Genomic DNA, 19734 nt, shown 5'->3' with positions numbered 1-19734 from the left:
CGCGCCCCATCCACCGCCCCCAGGCGCAGCTCGGCCACGGGCCTCACTGCTGTGGAGGGGCCCCATGGCAAGGGCGCGGGGGCAGAAGAGGGGATTTACAGGCCCACGCGGGAAGTGGGTGGGAGGGGGTTCTAGCAATACCCCCACGTGGGACAGATAGGCCCGCTACAGCCCCACGTGGCGCCCCACGCAGCACCAGGGCAGAGCTACAGCCCCATGTCGCACCTGGGGGGTAAGTCCACCCCCACGTGGGACAGACGGAGCCAAACTGCACCCCACGTGGGACACATGGGCCGATACAACCCCACGTGGCACCGGGCGGGCCTTCCCAGCGCCGGCCCAGGGGCGCAGGGGCCGCGTTTCCGGGCGGACGCGCTTCCGGGCGGACCGGCGGGGCATCCTTCCGGGCGGACGCACTTCCGGCGGGCGCCATGGCGCGGGAGCCGGCGGCGGCGCTGCGCTGCGTGGCGGAGGTGGAGGTCCTGGCCGAGGAGGCGCTGGCGGCGAGGCAGCAGGTACCGCCCCCCCCGGCCCGGCCCCCGGCCCCGCCCCCCAGTCCGGGACTCACCCGCCCCTCTGCCCGCAGATCGTGGACCTGGACGTCAAGCGGAACCGGAACCGCGAGGCTTTGCGCGCGCTGCACAAGGACCCGCGCCCCGACGGTGAGCGCCGGCAGCCGTCACGTTAAACGCGTGGCTTCTGCTGTGGCTGTCTCGGTTTCTCCGGCAGCCGTTAGGCTAAACACGCCCCGGCTGCCTCGGTTCTTGGCAAGGGGAGAACGCCCCATGTTTTCCTGAGGGCAGGAACAAAGTGGAAGCGAAGCGACTCGGGGGCGGTGGGGCCTGGGGCGGCCTGGACAGCTGCCCTCGGGCAGGGAGCCAAAGAGCACCACGAGGCCGGGACTGCCCCAAGCCGGGCCCCGGTGCCCCCCGTTCTGCGACGTGTCGGGAGTCAAGGTGCTGGCGCTGCCTGCAGCCCTGGCTGGGCCCTGCCGATGCTCCCGCTGGTACCTGGAGGTCCCAGCTGCTGGGTCTTGCCCCCTGCGCCAGGCCGGACTGACGCTGTATTTGGGGTCAGGAAGGCGTTTCACGCCCTGGTCAGACCGGGGGGGAGGGCTGCCTTCCTCTGCAGTGGGGGCGCAGCCAGGATCTCTTGAGTGTCCATCGACAGTGATTCACGGGAGTGGGAATCTTCCCCTGCTTCACCCGTGGTAGGTTCGGGGGTTAAGGCAGGGTTGCCATCATCTTACGCAGAGTTAAGGTTATGGATCTGTCTGGGCTGGTTTGGATGGGAACGATCCTGCTTCAAGCAGGGGGCTAGACTCGATGAGCCCTGGAGGTCCCTTCCAGCCCCACTTGTCTCTGGTTTTTATGAACAGAATCATTCACCAAAGCTTCATTTAAACAGACAGGTGAGGCAGAAGGAAGCCGACGTTGACATGAAAGCCCAAGTTACGGTTGAAGAACTTGCAGGAAAGGAATACACTTTTTAAATTTATAGAGAATAAATGTGGAAGGATATGTTTTATATAAGAGGCAAGAATTTCTTAGGGCGATGTCTTGTATTGCACCAGCTGCATCGCTGGGATAGTGAGGCAAGCTTTGAACGCAAGACATTCATCTTTGGGTCTATTCAAAGCTCGTCTGACTATCCCAGCTATGCAGTTGATGCAACAGGCAAGGATTTCATAGGGTGATATTTTCTGTTGGCCCATCTCTGGACCATTGCTGTTACATCACTTTTACACTTCCATAATCATATTTTCTAGTCACCTTCCAGGCGAGAAACGCACTTCAAAGTGGCAGGCAAAGCCTCCTCTCCACAGTAAATATTGCTGCATTTCTGAGCAGTGAAACAAAATAAAGCCCGCTCGCAGTCAGCGTTCATCTGTGCATGGGTGGATTGTTTGGTGACTAACTCACCCTTGCGCAGGTCTTATGAGACTGAATCACATTTAATTGCCTGTAGACACTTTCCTAACTGATGCTGCAGACTGATGTTGAGCATCAAGGGGCCTACAGAAATTAGTCCGTTGGTTGAATTTTGCATTTGGTATGCACCTGGCAGGGGTGTGGGGACGAGCAGTTTTCATTCGGAAAATTCTTATTTATTAAAGCTGCCTCTCTCTTTGTAGGTAACGTGATGGTCTGCTTTGGAAATATGTTTATTCACCTTCCAAAATCAACAACTAAAGAAATGATGCAGAAAGGTAAGATTAAGGCCAGACTTTGACAACTTACTTGAGATTTTGCAAGCTGCATTCCCTTTCCTGCATCTCCTTGGATACATATGTGGGGCGTCCCCTATCGCACAAGTGCTTGTATTCACTGAATTGACGGGTGGGCCACTTTGTCTTTTCCTGCCTTGCAGTGGGTTGTATGCTGCTGCTGCTAAGAAGGACCCAGGCCTCCTTGTGTAGTGTATAGGAATCTTTTGCTGTGAGAAACCCAAATGGGATGTTAGGCTCCATGAAGAATGGGTTGGGAAATAACCCTAAGAATATCTGAATGCCGTTCAGGAAGTTGGTGGTACACACTCAACAGACTACTTTATGCAGCACTGGTCACTTCATTATAGAGGGAATACAGCAGAAGTAGAAGGGCTTCAGAAATGAGTATCAAGAGGACCTCTGGTGTCCTCTTGAGGTTGAGATTCTTTGCCTTGATAGAAAAGTTGGGTGATGAAAAGATATAAAACTATGAATGGCCTCGAGAAGGTAGATCAGGAACTCATATTCACTCCCTCTCACGATAGGAGGAGCTAGGGGCATTCATTGAAATTGAAGGTTGGTTGGTTGGTTTTACAACAGCACAAAGGTAACCGGATGGAATTCCCCGGCCTGTGCTTTATGGAGGCCAGAGTGGGTAATGTAAGGGTCCCTCTGGCCTTAACACCTGTGAAAATGGGTGAATATTTTGGTGGAGCACAGAAGCTTGGACTTCTAGGAGCTGCACACTCATATATGCCTGCACAGGCATCTGTCCTCCCTCCCTTCCCCCCAGGAAGATAGTACCTGCCCCTCCAAACGTACATTACTTGGAAGATCCAGCTGTTTGGCTTCCAGCCTGGAGATGGCACATCATGTTCAAAGGTCATGCTGACATTACAAATGGACTCATACCTCCACCATCCAGTTCGTTATACTTACTTGGAAAGGGGGAATCTGGCACACGCATATTCTGGGAGAACCGGAATAGGGTTGTGTTTCTTATGCACCAGTACGATGCAGCCAGTCTCCTGACCCCAAGAATTCACAGAGAAAGCAAGAGAAGAGGCTTCCCCCTCCCTCCATGCTGGAGGTTCAGATTGGAATAGATTTGCCAGAAGTAGCTGTGAATTTGGGGGGTGTTGGCTGCTCACAAACAATATTGTAGAATGTTTCATTACCCCCATCGCTGCTTTCTCAGATCAGGAGCACTTGGATGAGGAAATAAACAACCTTCGGAAAGAGCTGAGAGTGAAGGTCAACCATCTGTTTGAAGCGCAAGGTATTTGTGACAGGGTCTGAAACCATGTTCAGTGTCCCAACACCCAGGAGCAGAGCATATTCCTAGAACAGTGACACTGTTCTCTTCAGTGCAAAAGCCGCGTATTGTCTAGCATTGGAGCACGTGGCTGCGACTACTGCGCAGCTGCTTTGGCAGATTCCACTGCCCCTGTTAACCAGGTGATAAGTTGTTGCCAAAGGCTAGCTGGCCATGCCATGACAACTTTGGCAATTGTTCTGCCAGCTGCTGCCAGCTCTTCTCTGGGTTTTCTGGACCAACAGTAGTTGGGAGAACACTTAACAGGGAACAGTTAATGTCTTGTAGCCCAATCTTGATTTCCTGCTTGTTCTCTCTCAGGTAAAGCTGAGCTGAAAGGATTTAACCTGAACCCTATGACTCCTGAGGAAATGAAACTAATTAATCGTATCCTGGAAGGATGAGCCTAGTGACAGCAGCAGGGACTTCAACTGTGTTGCTCATCAAGTGCATTAGGCCGTCGCTCATAGAGTTCCTGGTGCAAAAATCAGTGCCCAGTCTCCAGGTTTCTAGGGAGAACATCTCGACACCTAGAATCCCTTTCAAGTTGTATATTTTGTAGAAGTTTGTTTCCTGAATTAGACTGTGACATCCTTTCATACCAGAAACCGCAAGTGCCCATTGTTGGCCAAGGGTTGGGCACTGTAACTGTACAGATAAGTGTTAAAACACTGGCTCATTCACAGCATTTGACAGCCTGCCATAACTGGGGTGGAAGTGGGTTTATTAAAACTGGAGAAACAGGACATTCTTAATAGTGTGCATTGTTTTTTTGTGTGTGTGTGAGATCTTTGGTAACACAGTTCCAGAGCTAGTACATGCTCATGGAAGGAACAGGAGTAGGAGGGAAAGAACTGTGAATCCACAGTCTCTCTCTCAGGCATAAATGAAAAGACAGGGTTGTATAAGCTTGTGAGAGTATTGTGTTTAAGTCGAACAGTGCACTTCAAAAATTCCTGGAATGGCTTTAAATATCTGAGTGGGGTGAAGCATAAGAAGATAGTGTCTTGTTAATCTGAATGGGAAACATCTATTGCAATCGGGATCCATTTCCTCAATTTGTAAGGAGAGTGAACTAACGAATGATTTACATTGGGGAAGGGGACACATTATGTATCTATACATATTTTTAAAAAGTCTAGAGAAGACAGACTAGGACTATCTCATTGGTCTGGTAACAAAGGGAGGCTGAATGAAACTAAAAGTGTTAACATCAAGTCTAAAACTGACAGGCTTTTTCATGCATTTCACAACTAGCTGGTGCACTTCTTTGCTACAGTATAGCATGGAGGCTCCCAGCTTAGCAGGAGCCAAAAGAAGGTTTAAGCATTTATGGAATAACAAGTATACCCAGTTACGGTAATTAATAAGACAGGATGGGCCTGCTGTTCTCTCTAGAACTCGGGGTATTTTCTCTATACTAGTTCAAGTAAAAGTAACCATTCCACATTAAATATTAACATCCACTACCAAATATGCAATTAACTTGGGGCTAAGCCCTGTAAAAGCACGTTTCCAGTTAATGCAGACACTAAAAGGACAATGTTAAGGTCATTCCACAATGACCTGTACTTTTCCATATTCCATCTCTTCACTAGCAAAAATAGTGAGGACAGTAGTACAGTGCATGCTAATAATTGTGCTGCATGTTAATTTTGGGAAAGCCAGACCTTCATTTCTTTTGTCTGCAAGAAGAGTTTGGCGTCTGGGAGAATCACTGATTCCATCACCCCCACCCCCATATTAGTGTTTTTTCCACAACCTGAACACTAAGCCTAGAAAGGTGGGGTTTGGTTGGGGAATGCCTTGATTTAAAGAAAACGGTTCAAATTTGGGGGGACCAAGAAATGGGCAAAGCAAGAGAGCTGATGAAGCAGGTGTGTCTGCTCTGGTATGCTTTGCATGCCTGCCACAGGCAGCTCTGGCTGACCTCCTGCTGCATCTTGACAAGAAGTGTGTTAGACTTTCAAAGCAGCAATTCTGTTTCCCCACTTCCCCAACCAGCCTGCCATCTGTGCATACACCACTGCATAACCCTCCACTCCCCCGGCCAGTCTTGCACGTGTATAACACATACACGGTGCCCCACCAGGGTGGGTTTGCACTGCAGAAGGCCTGCCCCATTCCCTTTAAACAAGGATCTTGATACACAAGTTCAGTTTTAATGGCATGAAAGGTGGGAAGGAAACCCTTACCTTTAAGTAAGTCGATATGTAGCCTAAGCTTGCAACTGCTAAAAGCAAAGCTGTCCATCTCAGGCTCAGATTCCCAATTTAGATGTTAAGTATTATCCCAGCTAGCAGACTGCCTTGCCTATAGCTTTCCAGAAAATTACACCTTCTCTGTGAGTGGTGGGGTAGCATATTACTTTTCCCACCTCAAAGAGACCAAGGCATTGTTATAACTACATTCTTCACATAATCTGGATTGTAAAGCTACTAACAATGCTTCCATAACGTGTAATGGTAAAGGTTATTCTTACGGTGTCATGGCAACAGGTTTTATGATCCGACACGTTCCGACAGTGGCAGCAGGAAGCTCACATGCCCCCTTTCTCCTGTTTGATTGAGCAGAGGGTGCATCACTGCTTAGCTTGTAGCATAAAGGGAAACTGGCCGTGTCAGTAACCTCAAAGGGGGGACTCTGGAAGCTGCAGCTGTATGAATAACAGCAGTGACACATTATTAAACATTTTATTTAAGGTATGCAGAGCTGAAGTGACTGAGAAGGAGCAGATGTGGTCTGCAGCATCCCACAAACTAGCCCTCAGTATGGCCTTACTCTGTAGCTACATTTAATGGCTGGAATAAGGCGTTTCCTTTATGCTCGTGCTGTCAGTTGAGCCTGAGTGTTGCTATAGCCTCCAGTGTGGAACAAAACAGGTTCAGTCCTTAAGGAAGAACTGATCAGCCACAATGGAAGAGGACCTTGACCTGCTGCAGTTACACATCTGATTACAAGCCAGCCCACTTCTATTGTTATTCTGGCTTACAAATACAATTTGCCTGTTTAACTGCTGCATCTCCCATGTAGGGAAAATCCTAAGGAACCAAGGAGTGGACATTAGTCCTGTGCTGAGGCAGCAAAACTGTCCCTGGTCCAGAGACAAATGAGAAGTGCTGCTCTTCGACATGAGGAAGAGAGTGAGTGCTCTCCTCAGTGGTTTCTCTCATCCAGTGCTTTAAACTTTCTGCTGTGTCTGAAGACTTTTGAAAAGCTGCTTCAGCTGTTTTTTCCTGTCATTGTTGTAGCCTGAAATGAAAGCAGTAACAGAGTTATATATGACTTACCCCCTCCAAGGAGTGAAGTGTAGAGATAATCGCTTGCTTTTAGGTAAAGCTGCGCCCCAGTCGCTTAGTTTGAAACTGCAGCCAGGCATATTTAGCTACTGAGTGCTCCTGGAAAACCTTGGAGAGGTGCTTAGCCTAATGGAAATACAGTTTATGAATTTCATTCCTGCTTGATACCAAACAAGAATATGCAAGTGCTGTTAGAAAAGTGCATCATGGGCAGATACTGCAATTTTTACCATGGATCTTTGGGATAGTTTTAAAATTAAATCAGCAGGTGAGGAATATCTGTAGTAGTTCAAGTGAGGTCTAAGGAATGGTTCTTTAAAGCTAATGACTGCCACCCTGTCAGCTTTCAGCAAGGCTCCATCTGCAGTTTGACTGCTCACCACTCCCCCGCGTTTAGAAAGCGTTTATCCCTCTCTGGCTCCACCTCACACGGTTACTGCACCCTACTAAAAATATCTCCCATGTTCTAATTCATACCCCAGTCCTTTACTCTTGTGAAAAAGTGCTGTCCTTACTCCTGTCACCATACGGGCTCAGGACCCTAGCAGGACCCCCAGCCATCTGGGTCTGAGCACATACCTAAATGTGTGTTGGTGAGAAAGCTTGCATTCACTGGGGTATCCACATTCCCCTCCACTCGACTGACGGGACCATCATTCCACATGAGGTCAAAACCCCCAACACGTTTCTCCTTCCCTGTCAGCCTGCAATATCCAAGGCAAGTGTTAAAGTACATGAGTAATGGCTACGCGTAGCTATTTGATTCACTGCCTGCACATTGGCTGGAAATCTGTGCATGGCAGAGACAAAGCCAAACAGCTGAATGCTGCAGTGGACAGATCTTTACTATTAATATCCTGGTTTAGCACAGTTGCAAAGTCAATCATAAAATGATGCAAGGCAAGCTTCTTAGGACACAGTGCTAGATAAGGGAGACAAGTGTGTGAGGCATGATACCGAAAGAAAACCAAAGGGGAGACATGTCTGAGTGGCAGCTGGGAAGCAAGGATTCCAATTCCAGCCCCAGGACTGGCTTCAACTCTGAATCCCAGTCTCCTTGTGCTTTAGTTTTGTGCTCTGTAAAACAGAGACGTCAATTAATCTACCTTGCACTGGCACTGGGGATTCAATTGCTAACTTCGTACAGCTTTAAGGATTATGACCTACTGTCCGCCCAAGCCACGGGACGAGTTCACAGAGTTTAGACACTTTGGTAAGACACTTGGAGACGGTGAGTTTTCACCCACCTGCCCTCCATGTCCACAATGTGCAGCGTGTCCTTGAGAAGCCGACACTTGAGCTCATAGTCCTCCTGACTACTGGCAGTGAGGGATGGAGACGCGTTAACCTCGAGAAGCCAGCTGTGTAGAAGAGAAGGAGTAGCGAATTAGGGGGAGTAGGCAGGGCTAAAAAGCCTGTCTGTAAAAACATCACTGCACTGGTGCTGGGCGAGAAGAGTCAAGTGGAGTGACAGGAATCCAACCCTGCGCCGCGCCAGAGGACATTCTGAGCCTATTACAAAGCTGCTTTTCCTGTACTCCGCTGCAATAAAGAAAGTGCCTCCAGCCACCAGAAAGGTATTGGAGTTAAAACCAACTCTAGATGGAACAGATTTTTGGGCTAATTCACAGGACATATTTAACCCCTTCCATAGTGCAAGCCTGTGCCTGTTCTTTAGCCGCACTTTCCTAACAACATTTGCGGTCTAACTTGGCATATCTCCCGAAGCATGCAATACATTACTGTAGTCTGCCACTGTCATCTCAGCCCTACAATTACATCCGTGACTTTTGTTCCCATTTACCATTGCTAGGTTATTTCTTGATCAACTGAAGTTACTCAAGCTCTGCCTGTGCAAGTCGTCACTGCTGCAGCAGTAGTTTGGTTGAAGGCTATGAATGTAGCAGAGTAGATTGTACAAATTAGGATTACCCAAGACTACGGTTCAGCCACAATTCATTTATTAACTCACTTTAAATAAAGCTGTCCCCAGGGGCACTGTAGAGACAGCAGACTGATGCCGACTGGCCACTGAGAATTGTGACTAAAATGCTAGCTACCGCAGGTAATTTGAGGGAAGGAAACAAAGGCATGAAAAAGAAGACACATCTTAAATTGTATTTTTAAATGCATTTCCTTGCCCATGGTATTCATAGCACTTTGTATGATTTACAGATGAAAAGAAATCCAATTTGCTTGTTGCTTCTCTGTTTCGTTTTTTTTTCCCATTCTCAGCTTGAGGAATGGGAAAAAACCCCTCAAACAATTGACTTTCATGTTGCTATTCTTACAGCCTTTGGGTTGCAAACTGCTGAAACATGCGTGTGCACATAGGCAAATGTCAATTAAGGTATATTGCCAGCAGTTCTTGCAAAACTTTGTGTTTAAAAAAAAATAAATCTGAACCGAGTCAAACTGAGGTTTAAATTTCCCTTCAAAACCTCCTGGGTTCCTGAAGAGTCTGTTTCCCTCAGACATCAACAGCAACTGCTCATCCAGGTCTAAAAAAAAAAATGTAGGGTTGCCTCTAAGGCCATACATCACACAGTTATTTTTCAGGCTATGGCAAGTGCACTAAATATCTAGTCCCAAGGGCCTAATAGTGGTGGCTGGATGAATCTCAGGGCTCGCGGGTTGCTGCTGTAATGCACGGTGTCTGGAATCATAAAGCAGCAGGAAGGCTGGCAGTAACCCTCCTGACACTGCCCATCACTAAAATGCTTAGGCAGCCTCCCCTTCCCCGGGGAGGGCAGTCTTCCCTGCCCTGAATGCTCACTAGCTCCCTTACGGCTTGAGGTTCTGGTCGATCAGGATGTCATATCCATATAGCTCAAAGCAGTGCTTGTCGCTGATGATGATTTTCTGAACGCTCTGAAGGCTCTTGATGAAAATGTTGTCCATATCCGCAAAGAGAACCTCCACCACTTCTGCCCCATGCTTCGCAGTCAGGTACCGTCTGAACCGCTGAATCATCCACTTGCAGCCCTGAGACACATTGAGACAGCAGCGAGTTGTTTGCGTGCATTTCCCACCTCCTGGAAATGATCGTTCTACGTTCCCTACAGCCAGCGGATGATCCCTGATGAGAGCCAGGCACCTGGAAATAGGTGCCTCTCGGTGTAGCTACACAACACCATGCAGTGCTGTGCAGAAATACCCGAGCCAGTGTGGGGACTGGAGGTGTTTGCACGGTGCCTTTGCCTGGCTATTTAGCCCTGCTGAGAAGTAGGGTACCTTATCTCAGAGAATCACCTGCTAATAACCAGTGCCTAAGACAGTTCACTTATCACTACACAACACAGCCACCCTGGTCCCTGAAATCACCTGCGTGGCCCGGCTATTTACCCATGCACAAGCCAGCAGGCCACACATACACTCACCTTCTCCGGATCGTAGTCAGGCGCAGTCTTTTGCACTGCTACATTTGTGAGATGAACATCTGGCAAGAGCTGGAGGTAAGGATTGTGCAGACAAACAATGCTCTATGCAACTAGAAACTGAACTTGGATGCTAAACCAGCTTCTTTGGCCCCCGATGCCATCACTGTCTTCCCTCCCGCCATCATGAAACTTCAGCTACCTTGCCTGACACCCTGCAGGGACATGTTTGGTGGAAAAATGAAGATGAGAAATAAGGCAAGAAAAAGGAAATTAGGAAAAGTGAACCAGGAAAACCAAACACCTGGGAAAGGAATATATGAAAGCTCAATATCTGACTGGTCAGGATACAATGATCATCTATGCTGTTCAGAGTAAACCGGGTATTGGAGAAGCGAGCAAAGCCATCTCGATACAACCAGACCTTCAGTGGGATATACTGAGAAAAGGGAGACAGAACCTGAGTATTACCAGCAAGAAAACTCCACTCCAGCACAGCACTTAAAGGATGGGTTTTTGCACTTACAGACATCACTAGAACATAAACTCTCAAGTCAAACTTCCGACCTGCAAATCAAAGAGAGATGCATCACATAGTGCGGTATGTATTATTGATGCCGACCATTACAGATACCTAAATTACAGCCTGCCTAAGCACAACCATGCACTGAAATAACTAAATGGAACTTAATTCACACCTTACACTAATCTGCAGAAATCTGTGATGTGGCCTAAGTGTCCGATTGATCCAAGTGGGATGCTCTTACTCCGAAATAAGTGTCTATGCACTGACTTCTGTCAAAATAATAAATGGCTTGGATTAAAACCTATTTTGTTAGTTTGGTCATGACTGCATACAGACAGCCTCATAGAGAACAACCTGGCAACATATGAGAGAGAAAGAATGGATTTCTTTTTAATATGTAGGTCTCGAGGTAGTTCTGATTATTATTCACTAGATCATTACTGTTCTCAAAATCTCTCCCTGGCAGGACCAGTAAGCGACCACACAGCAGCACTGACCCACTGCAGTATTCTCAGGTAATGTTTTAAGTCCATAAGAAGCTAATGTCAGGCAAAAACTGACTATATAAGATGTGCCCCTTCATTAGACAGTTATCTGTGCATTTCCCTTGCTATCTGACAGGACATTAGAGCTCACAATGTCTTTCTGTATGTCAGCCAGGCAGAGGCCTAGTTAGAGAGCCATCTTACCTCCTATTAAATAGGGGTTTTCAATATAGCGCTGAGCTACATAATTTTCTACTTGGGTTTCATCCTTCTGGTCATCTGCACGGACCCCATCCTGTAAAATAAAGCCTCTGTTCTTTCTCCTCATTCAAACATGGCCATCGAGAAGAAAATAAACAGTGCCCACTGGGCTCTCTGGCATGCCATCTCAGTTTGAGACTTCAAACCAGGGATGAAACAGCCCAATGTGTAGTTGGCTGGACAACAAGACAATCTGTCGTGTTCCTGGTGGCCAGGGACGAGTCTCGTATTTGAAAGCAAGTGACTCGCATACAATTACCGTGAGAACTAAGCTCTATGCGGACCTTCCCCACGGAAATAGTGAGGTGCCAAGAAAAGAGAGATGGGGACAGACAGCATCTCACCTTTCTCCAGTCAATGATATCCTTGAGCTTTCGAAACAGAAAAATCCCTCTCCCTTGGGACCTGCCAACCTGCAGGGTGGGGGAGGAAGAAAGCATTACTGGCTTTAAAGTCTTCCCACTCACCTCTACATGGGCACATATCATCATTACAATAAATCATTGCTTCCAGGGCACCCTGGCATATAACAAAGATCCACACTTCTGCCCATTTCTCAGCTACAGCGGCAGTCCAACGGCCAGCACGCTATCTGCTCAGCACGCTAGCCTGGTGACTCAGACCCCATTCACCGAAGTTAGCATTTCCTGCAGGGGCAGATGCTGTTCTTCAGAAGGTGACTACAGAAGAGCCCACTGCACAATCAGATTAATCATTCACTTATTTATAAAGCACCCGCTTTGCATTTTGGGTTGGGTGCTAAACAAAGAATCACAAACCAGAGACTCAGCAGGGGGCATTGGGAAAGCATGATTTGTATTAGCATGTTGCCAAGAATCTCTCATCAAGGATTTGTTAGAGGGGTTGCCTAGGGGTTAAGATAAAAAGCCAGGTTCTGCCTGCTTGTGAACATTTAATATTGTTATCCTTACAGATTTCAATTCCAGTGTTGGCCAAATTCCTATTCAAGTAATTACATTTTGCTTCTGCAAGTTCCCCCAAAGGTTCCCAGGGAATCGTTTTTGCTTCTTGTCCTAAGCTGCCATGTTATCTTGACCTGATAATGAAAGGTACCAAGTTCTCATAAGCACCACCGAGCTACGGGATCTTAGATGGTGGATTTGTATGGGACAGCTCGGATGGGGATGAGCCCGACTCCGGCAGGGGGTTGGACTAGACTTCCCAAGGTCCCTTCCGCACCTGCTTCTCTTTGATCTTAAGGATCTCAGGACCAAGCCCTTAAACAAGCCCACTGTATTTTAGAGGCAGGTAAACCGAACCACAGATACCCTCTACACTCCACAAAGGCATGTGGGAACCTTCATTTGAACTTCAACCCCTTTAGCTAAAAGCTGTCAGCGTACAAGTACAATATTAAATTATGAGAAGTTGGCCCAAAGCCCACACAATTCCAGCACTGAAGAATAGGTCAGTGCTTCTCCCTACTTTGTTTCAAAGGCTGAAGACACTATTTTATTTAGAGGGATAAAAACAAATACTTGATGGTATGTTGTGATATCAAGGTTTTATTGGCTTGAATTTCTGATGGTGACATTACTCCTGAGTGGTGACGGCATGAGTGAGTTATGCAGGTCATCCCAAAGGACAGCCACTAAAACCTTTATAGCACCACACACCTTCCTGGCTTTTGTTTATTCCACGTTTTAGAGAAAAGTTGCCTTAGATTTTTAAAATACATTTAAAAGTTTTTATTGTGCCTATTTTTTACATCCTCCTGCTTGTAAAGCCAGGTTGCCTTAGTTACTACCTACAGGCCTTGGAGTGACAGTAAAGTTAATACTAATACATTTTTTAAACCTCTAAAAATGAAGGTATTTTCTATAAATCCTGGGCATCCTGATTTTAAGATCCAATACTTCCTGACCTTAGGAAGATGGGCCAAGGATAAACACAACCTGCCTTCTATCACTGATCACCCTGGAATTCTAATGATCCATTTTGACGATAAAAAAAGCATTTCTGGCTTTACAGGTAACGAGATACATAACTTACAAACTGTCATTGGTTTGAGGTAGTAGATCATCTCTCCAAGTTGAAGTTCACATTCTCCCTTTAAGTACATTGGCAGGTGGGGGGAAGGAATCGCTGTTGTAACAGAATCACTTTCCCTTCTTTTCTTTAAATGGCAGATGTTTGCAAGGAGCTCCAGTTTTACAAGCGGTAGGTATGGTCCTAGCGGAGGTGGCGGGGTGGGCTGACAGTAGCTAGGTTGTCCTGTGGTACCAAATAAGATGCAACCTACACTTTTTAATTCCAACTAGATTTGCAAGCTGTGACTCTCTCATAGGAGCATTTAACCAAACGAGATGAGCAAGTCCAGAGAGATGCTCAAGAGCCAGGAGAAAGAGCGGCGAAGCAGAGTGAGCTGGATGCAGGCTCTGCACTGCGGTCAGATGGTGGCTGTGACAGACCACCCCACGGGGGACTTCTGTCCCCACTGAGTTCCACCCACCTTCTCACCTACAACCTGGGCAAAGGCCACCTGAAACAGCAGGACACCCGCTCCCGTCACTCAGGATACATATTTTCACTTGCAAGCCTTAGGGCAGCCACAAGTGACTTCATTTCACTTGTTGGTATAATTTTTGTAATCACAATCTTTTAATATAGTCTCATTTATTGTATCGTAGTTATTTCTAATGTTAATTGAGGTTGTGGGCACAAAATTCAGCTTAATATAAGGTTTCTTGTTCCCAATTAACACAAATTACCATTTGTAGACTTGGATAATCACTAGCTGTTATCCTCATGGCTGTAATTCACATGTTAGTTTGCATAATTACCTCCCGTTCACTACTCATAAACCCACCCTTACGGATAGGCCTGACCTGCAGAGGGAGGCAAACTGTCTGGTCCTGTACCTCCCTGCCAGACCTATCGTGCAAACCAAAGTGATTGTCCTGTTGTGAGTCTCACAGATGGGTGTAGATTTAATTACACACCATGGCGCTGTATTCATGATGTTAAATGTCTTGAATCATCTGGCAGCAGCAAGGCATTTTTAGGTTCTGCTCCAGACGGCAGCAATATCTAAAGGAAGCGCATATTTTCTAGGCCCCAAGGATATGCATCCAAGTGGAATTTACTACCTTTCAGTGCAACTCCATTTATCTAAGGAACAAATATCAGGGGATAAATGAGATTTCAGAGGATCAGAGCAGCCAAAAAGGCTGCACTCCAGGCACAGCGTAGCCCTTTAAAGCTCGTTAGCATGTCTCATCTAGTATAACCCTAAGGCTGCACTAACAAGTAGGTTGGTAAATTCAGATGTCCAGTTTAACAGAGTTGTACTGCATGCCCACTTCAGGTTTAAATGAATGACTTCAAAGGAGTTGTAACGAGGAAGAATATGATCCTAGTCTCTGAGGGCCCCAAGATGTTACAGGTTCTGTGGATTTGTTGAAGTATCTCAGCAGAACAGCTTTATCCAGTACAAGGCCTCCCCATCGAAACCTGCACATTTATATCTTCACAGCTGGGTAAACTGCAAACGCATGGGATTATTTTTCAATTGCTGAAATAAGCTGTTACGATAGAAGGAACATTTCAGCCAGGGAAGATGCCCAGAAGATTGGTTGGGAGCCATTCTCCGACATATCGCTTATACCTGTCACCCCCCATCACTGCCCACTTCCCGTCTCCAAACATTCAAGCCAGTATTGTGTCTCCTCTTTGCTTCCCCTGGGGCTGGGACAGCACTCTGCTTACCGGTTTCATAATCCAGGTGATGCCAGGATACTTGCGAAACTCCTCCACAAACAAGTGGTATTCCGACGGCATTTCAAAGGTCTTAGGGAAAAAGTCACATTTTGTTGCCTCCAGCTTCCCTGCTTCCCTCTCTAACTGCTTCCGAAACCTCTTCAGGTTCTTCACGATGTAGTTCTTCCGAGTCAGCTGAGATGGAAGAAACGCACGCTAACACCAATTAAAGCACCATTCTTCTCACATGAATTGCTAAAGATAAGATGTTTCTGGTGACACTTGAAAATAGCTCTCTGCAGAGGAAAACTATAGGAACAGCTGGAGATTCTCTCCCTCTCTGTAGAGGGGAACGTATGAATTAGTTTTCTTTTTATTCTCTGAAAAAACCTGGAGAAGCTAAAAGGAGCCCGTCTTAGGGCCCACAGTTATTCCTGGCCTGGTGCCTTTTAGTCCAGGTGCTATGCTGATCTCCATGAGCCCAAGTGCTAGCGTCTGCCTACGCAGAACGCCTGGTTGCAATTGTCCTTAGATACACATAAAACACAAATCCCAGTAGTGCAGAGGGGCTCTTTAGCAGATGCTTTAACCGTGTTGGGTTTAACTGGGCTTATAACTTGTTTTCCTAAAACAGTCATAGATTTATAGATTGTCAGGGGCTGGCAGGGACCTCGCAGATCACCGGGTCCATCCCCCCGCTCTAGGCCAGAAGGCAACCGGGGTTAGGTGACCCCAGCGAGGTGACTGTCCAGTCTCTCTTGACTGTCATCCATGTAGCATATGCGGCAGGTCCCTGGACTTCTGAGAGAGACTTGCTCAGCCTTCATGAGATTCATCTGTCTTGGAATACGATAAACCTCATGCAGCAGTCCTGAACAAGGCAACCTTTTTGGTTTCCCAAGATAGGACAAACATCAATCGAGTCTAAAGAGATATTCGCCTAGCAGCCAGGAAGGAATTCACTGTGTGGGTGGAGAGCAGTACAAGGTATTTTCCCCTGCAAACTCTTTGCATGGAAACTCACTATCTGTCACCATCCCCGCAAGCCATTCTGGTTTCATCCCACCCCACATAGTTTCTTACCTCATAATGGTTGCGGAAGTGGCAGATACGAACGTGTTCATCCATGTAGGTATGGTCAAAATTCTCCCGAAGCCAGCTAACATCACACCAGTAAAAATCCCACTCCCCCTCGCTGGAGAGAGACAGATACAGCCAGACAGGAAAGTACCAGGTTCAGCGTCCCTGCCCCCAGGTACCGTCAGAATGGCTTCCCCCTCCCCTCCCACCTGTACGGACTCAAGAAAAACCTCGATGCACATAGGGTTGGACGTGCTGGTTTGGCTCTTTTAAAAAATGTAGGCTCTCTACCTGAAGGGATGCCCTTAAAGACCTGTTTGGGTCTAGATGCGTCCGTGTCCAGGCACACCCGAGGAAGGAAGCGCCGTGACGCCTGCCTTCCAGAAGCTCAGCTGACTTAGCTAAACACACCAAAGTGGACCGGGAACTGCACAGGGCTGCTTTTTCTTCAAAACAGATCCTCAAGGACCTCTCCTTGAAACCAGAGACCTCGCTTAGGTCTCTCTGTTTTTCACAAGGCTGCTCACACATTATTGCACACTAGACTCTGCCCTCAGCTACTTCACTGAAGCCAATTCCCTCCAATTCAGTGTGTCACATTCTTCTCCCCGAGTCAGGGCACGTTACCGAGGAGCACAAACAAGATCCTACTTAAGGTGTCACCGATTAGCGGCAAGTGAATTAATGTCAGCAAAAGCTGAGAAATTAGTTAGCTGTCTCTAGTCTTTTAAACCCAGATAATCAGCAGAAGAAGAAAGACCTTGAGACAGGAAGAAAGGCTGCAATAATAAGCCAGCGAAGGAACGAGGCAGATTAGCCGAGTGACTGTCTGCACTGTTATTTTCCAGCCATGTCTAACAATAGGGGTCAAAAACATCTTCTCTTCCTCGAAGCACTGTGGAGATCAATTGTTCTGCAAACAGGGTCAGCCAGCTTCAACAACACAATCAATCAGCCTCTACTTTGTTAAAAGGGCTCTGAACGCAGCCAACCTAGTCCACAGGAGCGGGGCAACACAGTCCAGCACCATGGTTGAGGACTTGTATTAACGCCCCCCTGCAAACGGGGCAGGTGCACTCGCATACAGCCAGACAAACAGAAAGGCTACCCCAGTCAATACGTTCATCCTTTTACAGTCTGTCTAAATGGATGAAGGCATGGACATTGGAAAATGCCTCAAAGACAGGAGGTTTGTGGAAGACCGTGGTCCCCACCGTCTTGTTTGGATAGGGTACCTAGAGAGAGAGAGAGATCCCAGCCACAAAGGGAAGGAGTCTGGAGCTTACTCTTTCACTTCAACCCATCCAGGTCTCTGGCGAAGAACGTCTAGGATGGTGTTTGTGAGCGCGCATTTGAACCGGATGCAAGCTCTCGGCTCTCTGCAAAACAGACACATCGCACACTCATCCCCAAGCTCCCCTGCCACGAATGCATGCCTTGCCCTTGGGTTCACACGAAGTCTTGGCTGGAGGGAGGAAAGGACTTGGCAAGGTTGACCCCCCTCCCTCTCCCCCTCTAACCATGACTCTACATTTGCTGTGTTGCCTGCTGGCTACATCTTCTACCTACGTGGCGCCTGCTTGCATTTGCCTAGAAATACGCTCGCAAGTCAGCAACATATTGACAGTTTCATAGATTTCATAGACATTCGGGCTGGAAGGGACCTTGGAAGATCATCGGGTCCAGCCCCCCGCCAAGGGCAGGAAGTCAGCTGGGGTCGTAGGATCCCAGCAAGATAAGCATCCAAATGTTCTCTCCATAGAGTCTCTCGACATCTTTCCTAAGTATGTCACTGAGCTTTGTCTTACAGGGAGTCGGAAAGAGGCAGATGATTTTCTGCACAGAAAAAATGCATCTTTTCAAAGCTCTTCAGAGAGAACCATGGGTAAAATTTGTGCTTGTGGCAAGCATGTGTGGAGACAGGCCACGACTAGTTTCCACCCTCCACAGACCAGGCGGCCACGGACCCCTGACACCCAGGCTCCCCACAGCTTTCCAGGGAGACTGGCCAGGAGAAGCAGCAGGAGACCAGGCCGGGCTCCACCTGTTTGGCTGAAGGGGTCTGTACTGATGAAACACTGCCCTGGACTTTGGTGGCACTCTCTCTCTCACACAGCGTGCAATCCAAGCGTGGAACTCCTTGCCACAAGAGGATGCAAAAGCTGACAGTTGAACCGGATTCAAACCGGGACTGGACACGTTCTCGGAGGAAAGGGGCATCTGTAGCTATTGAACACAGGAGTTAGGGGCAAAGCTTCTGCATCAAAACTTCCTGGACCTTCAATCAGTCGCTCTCAGTAAGACTCAAGACCCTGCTGGGGAGAATCGAGGCACCAGGACAGACTGGGGGCTGCCCTGGGGGGCCCCAGGAGAGACCTGAGGCACCGTGGATAGGATCCCGGCCCCTGGAGAGACCCAAGCCCACTCGGGGGAGACTTGAGGCCCCCTGGAGAAACCTACAGGCCCTGTGGAGACACTTGATGCACCCAGATAGACTTGAGGCATCTTGGGGAGACCCGAGACCCGCTGGATAGACTTGAGGCACCCTGGAAAGACCCCAAACACCTCTGGGGAGACCTAAGGCCCCCCTGGATAGACTAGATGTACCCCATATAGACTTGACACACTCTGGATAGACTCGAGGCCCCTCTGGATGGACCCGAGGCACCCCCAAAAGACCTGAGACACCCCAGGGAGCCCCAAAGACACCACCAGAGCCCCAAGACACCCCAGCAAGACCCAAGACATCCCTGGGGAGACCCGAGACAACCCAAAAAGACCCAAGACACGCCAGAGAGCCCCACAGACACCCCTGGAGAGCCCCAAGATGCCCCGGAGAGCCCCGAGACACCGCCGGGGAGGCTTGAGGCACCCCGGAGGAACCCAGAGACGCCCCTGGGGCACCCGGGCAAGACCCGAGCCCCCCGGAAAGCGCGGGCCCCGCCGCCCCGGGCACTCACCGCTCCTTCAGGCGCGGGGGGCCGCGGTGGCCGGCGCCGACCTGCGGGACAAGGAGGCCGTGTCCAGCCGAGGGCACCCCCGCCCGGGCGTCCCGCGGGTGCCCCCCCGCACCTACCCTCATCCGGGCCATGGTGCCGCCCGCACCGCGGGCGTCCCGTCCCCGTGGCAACCGCCCCGCCCCCGGCCGAGCCCCGCCCCCGCGAGCGCCGCCCGGCCCGAGGAGCCGCGGCGCTGACACACCCGTGGGCGTGCAGAGCGCCCGCCGCCGCGCCGCGCAGCGCCGCGCACCTCGGCCCGGGGCCGCTTCCGGCCCCTTCTCTGGGGGCGGCAGCCGAGGCAGCGCCGTTGCTTACGGCCGGTCCTGGGGGTGTGCGGTGGGGCGGGGCCCGACCCCCGTGCCGCGGGGCGGGGGGCGGCGCCAGGGGCCTTGCCGGGCGGGCGCCGCGCCCCCGCAGCGGGCTCTGCTCCAGCTTCCTTGCCCCAGCTGAGGGGCCGGCGCAG

The 19734-nt window shown here is 49.0% G+C and overlaps 2 protein-coding genes across 6 annotated transcripts; one reads left to right on the top strand and one right to left on the bottom strand.

The window, feature by feature from the left end:
• Positions 1 to 391: 391 nt before the first annotated feature.
• Positions 392 to 4270, top strand: PDRG1 (p53 and DNA damage regulated 1). The gene is made up of 5 exons (XM_090064351.1): positions 392 to 515; positions 587 to 662; positions 2135 to 2209; positions 3408 to 3488; positions 3846 to 4270. Exons 1-5 carry the CDS (start codon positions 432 to 434, stop codon positions 3926 to 3928), a joined length of 399 nt encoding a protein of 132 aa, XP_089920477.1. The 5' UTR covers positions 392 to 431; the 3' UTR covers positions 3929 to 4270.
• A 138-nt stretch (positions 4271 to 4408) lies between these two features.
• TTLL9 (tubulin tyrosine ligase like 9) lies at positions 4409 to 19590 on the bottom strand. Of its 5 annotated transcripts, XM_090064345.1 has the most exons (14): positions 19349 to 19398; positions 19233 to 19273; positions 17559 to 17651; positions 16276 to 16387; positions 15202 to 15387; positions 11817 to 11885; positions 11416 to 11506; positions 10727 to 10767; positions 10552 to 10639; positions 10204 to 10262; positions 9612 to 9808; positions 8071 to 8184; positions 7403 to 7527; positions 4409 to 6776 (listed from the first exon to the last, which is right to left on the bottom strand). In XM_090064345.1, exons 1-14 carry the CDS (start codon positions 19361 to 19363, stop codon positions 6706 to 6708), a joined length of 1302 nt encoding a protein of 433 aa, XP_089920471.1. In that variant the 5' UTR covers positions 19364 to 19398; the 3' UTR covers positions 4409 to 6705. The 5 variants fall into 5 exon arrangements, with proteins under 5 accessions (XP_089920471.1, XP_089920472.1, XP_089920473.1 ...); XM_090064346.1 differs by lacking the exon at positions 19349 to 19398 and adding an exon at positions 19522 to 19590 and having other exon boundaries at positions 17559 to 19273; XM_090064347.1 differs by lacking the exon at positions 17559 to 17651 and having other exon boundaries at positions 19349 to 19378.
• Positions 19591 to 19734: the final 144 nt, after the last annotated feature.

The sequence above is a fragment of the Crocodylus siamensis genome, chromosome 10, assembly GCF_052110815.1.
Source record: "Crocodylus siamensis isolate JL-2025a chromosome 10, ASM5211081v1, whole genome shotgun sequence".
NCBI lineage: Eukaryota > Metazoa > Chordata > Crocodylia > Crocodylidae > Crocodylus > Crocodylus siamensis.
This window is presented reverse-complemented; position numbering and strand designations above follow the sequence as displayed.

Excerpts from the sequence above, each read along its gene's own strand:
- PDRG1 (XM_090064351.1), top strand. The coding sequence starts at position 432 with ATGGCGCGGGAGCCGGCGGCGGCGCTGCGCTGCGTGGCGGAGGTGGAG. Across the intron at positions 663-2,134 it reads CAAGGACCCGCGCCCCGACG|GTAACGTGATGGTCTGCTTT; the intron begins GTGAGCGCCGGC and ends CTCTCTTTGTAG. Across the intron at positions 3,489-3,845 it reads CCATCTGTTTGAAGCGCAAG|GTAAAGCTGAGCTGAAAGGA; the intron begins GTATTTGTGACA and ends GTTCTCTCTCAG.
- TTLL9 (XM_090064344.1), bottom strand. The coding sequence starts at position 19,363 with ATGGCCCGGATGAGGGTAGGTGCGGGGGGGCACCCGCGGGACGCCCGG. Across the intron at positions 11,886-15,201 it reads TCACCTGGATTATGAAACCG|GTTGGCAGGTCCCAAGGGAG; the intron begins GTAAGCAGAGTG and ends CCCACCCTGCAG. Across the intron at positions 8,185-9,611 it reads ATCGACCAGAACCTCAAGCC|CTGGCTTCTCGAGGTTAACG; the intron begins GTAAGGGAGCTA and ends TCTTCTACACAG.